General features: G+C 31.0%; 1 protein-coding gene across 1 annotated transcript in view; it reads left to right on the top strand.

Annotated features, from left to right (window-relative positions):
* Nucleotides 1–1,100: 1,100 nt before the first annotated feature.
* The window catches only part of LOC142335308 (uncharacterized), a 30,942-nt gene continuing 26,042 nt past the window's right edge, over nt 1,101–6,000 (top strand). The window contains exon 1 of the mRNA XM_075383754.1: nt 1,101–1,448. Within this exon, the coding sequence (XP_075239869.1) occupies nt 1,424–1,448 (25 nt within the window). The 5' untranslated portion in view covers nt 1,101–1,423. The remainder of the gene's footprint in view (nt 1,449–6,000) is intronic.

Genomic DNA, 6,000 nt, shown 5'->3' with positions numbered 1-6,000 from the left:
ATTTTCCCTGATGACCATCATTTTTTAAAATGGCATTTTTTGTGATCTCGGTTTTTTTGTACTTATGGAGATTACCTGACTGACCATAAGAAACAACATTTTTTTTCAAAAGAGATAATTTTAATTCTTAAATTTTGTTCTGACATGTTTTAGCTCCGTTTTGCTCTAATTTAATGTCTTCTGCCCGTGGTTGACAGCTTATGTGATTTTCAAATAAAATAATTCAGAAGAAATTTGAATTCAATTACTCAGTCTGTCAATAATTTTAATATTCTAAACGTCGATTTTTCAGGAAACAAATTTTAAACTATATTTCAAAAAGCTATTTTATAAAGTCGAAATTGATGATCGTTTCGCCATTCTTTCCAGAACACAAACAAATATGAAATCTGAAATGCTTGCTAGAAGGGTATTTCGTTGAATTTTTATTATTTCTCGTACTAAGATGTTGGCTCTATAAAATAATGTATTATTTTTTGAGAATATGAAATTTTCAAATTCGATGCTCATGTTACTTTTTAAATATTCGTTCTCAGAGTCTAAAACCAAAACTACACCATAAAATTATTACTTTTTTAAGGTGCCTCAAGGAGTTTACCTATGTTCACAGGTATCTAAGCTACCATAATGCTAGTATTTTGATGGGACAAATCTTAATTGGTAAACTCCAATCTAATTGAAAGAAAAAATTGAGTTTTGTTGATTTATCGCAAATTCGATTAATTAAATTTGCTATTATCATGCCAGTTTACACTTCAGAGTGTTTAGCCCTAGTTGAATTCTTACCATGGCTTTAATTCATGATTTTTTGGCAGCTACCGACTTGGTTTAAAATTTATACCATACGTGCCCTTTTTGTAAGTAAAACGCAATTAACTCTTTTGCATAGCCTACTTCCTTTTGATTGTTTGTTTTTTCTCAACGTATTTTTCATCGTAAAAATAACAAATGTCGGCAAGGTTCGGTTATTTTTCACAAAATTTACCAATAATAAATCAACCTGTAGCTACTTCAAACTTTTCTAGCCATTCGTTATCTGAATTAAGTCTTCTTGTTTATTAGTTTGTTTGTGTGTTTGTTTGTTGCTTGTTTGTTTGACCTAGTGTTCTTTTTTTCAGCTTCTCTTCACACCTGATGTGATAGCATGAACAAATCCGCTACAAGTATATCCACGAATAACAACAACGTTTTGAGTCAAGAACGTCATTAAAAAGGAGCGATCTATTACCATTCCCGAAACAATGCTGCTCATTATTACCATGAACAGAGAAGGTGCCTCTAATTAGTCTCTCCCTTTTCACAGACTACAGTTGCAATTGTTCTCTGGTGAACGCCCATTTACAAACTAATTAGCCCCACCTCGGTTCATTCGACTCGTCGCTGTTTAGTTCAATTTGGTGGAACCCAGTCACTAGGCAGCAAAATGCCCTTCAAAAAGAAAAAGAAAGGTATGTTTGTTTCGTTAAGGGTCAGGAAAAATAAATAAATAATTTAATTTTATATTCAAAGTTACTTGCTGATGACCCTCTGCACGTTAAACTCGAAATATCAGCAACCATATGCCTAGAATGAATTTAAACAAGTAGAAGGTAATTAAGAGCGTTGAAACATTAAATAAAACAATCATAGTCCAAAAAAAAATCAAAATTGCATTGGATTAATTACTTGTAGAAAATGAACTTGAAAAACGTTTGATAGGATTCGAGATATATACAATGCCCAACACAATTGGATGGGCTGCGATGACATCAAAAACTATATAACCAATCAAATTGGAATACTAATAAATAAATCTATTGGGAGAAAAGCCCAAGTTGAGGTTCCAGACCAAAACCAAATCAAGTAAGCCCAGAACTAGATGAACGTGAACGCACGAAGGGGTCATAGGCACGCCCTTCGTCCACCCGGGTCGAGGTTTGGTTTGAGCATAATCACTTTCAAACGGGGACTGCCTGGATATTGCAGTAGATCGTTCTGAACATCATAAAGTTTGCTCGAAATAGTGAAAAATTGTTGGAATACTTTGTCAACTTTTTCAGCGAAACATAACCTGCAGCCAAAAGCTTTTTGTCTAAGCATATTTGTTTTTATATTGTAAACATTTGTGCATTTTTCAACTTTATCTCAGACACTCGAACTTAAGAGACAAAGCTTAAATAGAATTAACATTTGAAATATTTTTCTCATCAACTGGCGCAAAAAATATGCCAATCAAGAACGGGTTAACAATAATCAACACAAAAATGTCAAAGGTAAGATTGAACCACAGAACTCAAACAGCTCTATATAAGCATTTAGTATGCAACACAATGAGACACATGAGTAGGTAAACTTGAGAAAGTTCTAAGATTTAGATACATAGCAGATCCTGTTGTAGATACTGCACAGAGCTCAAAAAAAATGTTCAATGTATCAAAAATCTAACCTTACAAAATACTGCCTCGATATTGGTGAATTGGTTTAAAAATGCTTAAAATTTTTATATAAACTAAAAGTCATGCATTTAAACAATGAAAATGAAGACAATCAATGATGCCAAAAAAGTGAAATTTGACAATTTTTATGTACTTCAATATAGAAATTACGTAAAACGCTGAAATAAGTTACTTAATTTTATTTTAAAGACTTACAATTTGTAACTAGTTTTCACGGATTAGCTTAACCCAATTCTACCATTTTGAACTTGACTTTTATCCTAACACTTATTTGCCTGAAATTTGTTAGTAATTACTGGCGACCGAAATCAAAGACTTAAATTTTCTTGTGAAGTGCTCGGGGTGATTACAACACAAATTACGCAAATTGTTTTCTTAATAAAAAATTTGTGTTGAAACATTTTTGAAATTAATGACCAATTAGACGCTTTTGTCATTAAGGTAATTAGATCCTGTAACCATGAGCGAAAGAAATGAGTTTTTTATAGAATGGATACAGTGGATTATGGCGTGGCTAAATTAGTTACAATATATTGTCCCAAGTTTTTACATTAAGTCCAAAAAGCAGCATCGTTAAAAACGGGGAAAATTTAATTATCTATTTTTGGAGCACATTTGAAGTAATTTTGCTTGGTGTATCTAACTTCCGCACACGTTTACATCTCTACTCTTTATACAAGGGTCAAGAAAGTGAATGTCAAATTCGGATATACAGTCGAGAGATTCAACTTTGGCCACGTAATGAACTAAGCTGTTATCATTCGCAAACAGAGTGGTTTCAATTGAACAAAATCTTGAAGTAGAGAAAAATTAGCAAGACGAATGAGAAAGGACGAAGAGTTGATTTAAATTAAAATTGCGTGTTGAAATGTTGCTGTTCTCGACTAGTCAAAACATGTCACATCAAAGGAAATCCAAAAAGTAATCAGAAAAAAGTACAATTTTCCAATAAGTTTTTAAACGATTTACCGTTTGCTATGTCGTGAAAAATTTAAATATTTAACTTAATTTTGAAAAAACTCAACAATTACAAAAATTGTGCCTAATTTGTTTTTCACAAAAGTGTTTATAATAAATGGACAAAGAATAACAAAATCTACTGTTCGGTGTTTTGCAACGGAATATATGATTTGTATCGGGATATTTATGTCGATCAATTGTGTAAAATTGGATAACAAACGAGCAATTAATTGTTCCGACCCCTCTTGAGGGGGAAGGAACTATATACTCAAACGGGTTTTTTTTTGTTCAGTCAATTTCGACCGATCGATATATTCATCGTAGAGAGTTGAGACTGGTATCATTAGAAAGCTCATCCAGCGTACAATAAGGAATTAAAAAGATTTTCTTAACTTTCGTTTTTTACAGGGAGTTATCGAGGTTTAAATTTTGGGAAAATAGTGTGAATTCCGGCGAGATTTTATTCACTTTTTCCGGAATTTTTGAACGAAACTTTGCCAATTTTGCTGCAATTTGTTAATTTTTTGAAAGTTTTGTCGATTTTTAATTGTAAAAACAAAAAAAATTAAAAGAATGTTGTAGGCTATTTTTATTATTTTTTTTTTGTCTAAAATTCTGGCTAAATATTTCAAAATTAGGACTTTTTCTTCAAAAACAGCACGAAATAAGTTTCTTTAGTCCATTTTGATTAAATTTACAGGAAGTACAGACCCAAACACCACTAACACAATTTTTTTAGACTCAAAATGGGGCTTTTTTACTTCAAGTTCCGTTGAGAGTGCTCTGTAATTAAAACTTCGCCTTTTTTTTGCTAAATTTATTCGTTGATTATCAAAATCGCAGCATATATTTTTGATTTTTTAACTCACAAAAAATCAATATCTATAAAATTCGAATAATTAAGTGTTCTTAAAGAACAAACAGCATTAGCAGGGTTAGTTTTGGACCAATCTTGGACCGATACAATCCAGAAATAATTCAGATTGTGAACAGTCGGCCTTTTTTATAAAAAAAATTTGATCTCTTCTACAATAATTAAATAACGTTACAATTCAAAAAAAGCTCACTAACGATAGTTCCGATTGGGTTCATAGTTAGCTCCACATTATTGTATGTAGTTGATTACTTGAAAGCTTATGGTCGTTTTGACTTTTTAAAGTGTTTGATTTTCAAATAAATAATGACTTATTGAACTTTTGCCTCTATTTTTCTCTTTCTTTGGTCAGCTTGTAGCTTATTGTCAGCAATGAAAGAATGCTTCATCTTTATATTGAAATCAAATTCAATCTTTATGGCGGTTTTACGCCTTAAGTTATGGCTACTGGCTTTGATACAACTAGATTTCAAATTTTCCTATTTTTTAGGTATTTGACCATTTTTCACGTTTTCTAGTTTTTTCACACTATCAAGTTGTTGACAGTTCATATATCACATTATTGGCTTTCAAAATAAAGCACAATTTAAATTTTTAAAAAGCTTGAAGATAAAGATTATGATTTTAACGGCTTCGACACTACTTCCTCGAAGAAATTAATTGACTTTTTTAAAATGCCTTTAACTGACGTTTTTTTGTCTTTTTTGTCGTTTGAAATTTTACTGGAAAATGACCCGGTTTCATTGCCTCTTCATGGAAGAATAGATGAGACGATATTCTGATATTAGTAGATAGCTGATATTTTTCATGACTCTGAAAACAATTGTTTTCCAAATTAAAAAAAAAAACACTTTTTAACTTTGCAATTTTGTTCCTTTTATTGCCTGGTTGTTATCTAGTCTCGTTAATTACAGGCCAACAATGACAATATTTTTCAAAGAAAGTTTCAAAAAGGGATTAGTGTCACACAATTTAATGTTTTTAGAGAATTCATTGACTTTACTGGCTTCGACACGAAAAAAAAGTAAATTAATTTTTGATTTTTGTCATGTTTAACGTTCTTACTGTAGATAAAAGACAGACTTTTGATAATTTCAATTCTCTTTTTTTGGAAGAATATACGAACCTAATTAATTTTTTTATGTTGTAATTAATGGCGTTCATGTCTTTGGAAAAATTTTTCGAAATAAAATAAGTGTTACTTATTATTGCATTTTGTTTTCCATTTTTGTCTACTCGTTACAGTGCTTCATTAATGAGAGGCCACATAATAAATTATGGGTGGTTGCAGAAAGTGCAATTGAACACATTTTGATGGCCATAGTGTGGCTTTACGGTTTCGAAAGCGTTTTCTGCCAAGTTTTATTTGATTTTTTGTTTTTTGTCTTTATGTTCTTTTTGTAACCGCGTAAAAAAATGAATACCGGCAGCTCTTAATTCCTTCTATGGAAGCATTGGTAACCGTACACCTATGGGTTATTTTGTTTGATTTCTAATGGTTTTCATTATTTCGAAATTAATTGTTTTAAAAAAAATAAGCGAATTTTTCAACTTTACTGTTTTTGTTCTTTTTTGTCGAATTGTTACCAAGCCTTTTTATTGACTACTCCCTTATCTTTTCTGGTGAATTACAAGTTATTTTGTTTTATATCAGTTTTATCTGACGGTATTTTGACTTTGTTATTAAGTTTTGTTTTTTAAAAGGGACATGAAGTTTTTGATGTAATTAAT

This window comes from Convolutriloba macropyga, chromosome 2, assembly GCF_964194025.1.
Source record: "Convolutriloba macropyga chromosome 2, txConMacr16.3, whole genome shotgun sequence".
Classification (NCBI taxonomy): Eukaryota; Metazoa; Xenacoelomorpha; order Acoela; family Convolutidae; genus Convolutriloba; species Convolutriloba macropyga.
The sequence above is the reverse complement of the archived record's forward strand: the minus strand, read 5'-3'. Positions and strand labels throughout refer to the sequence as shown.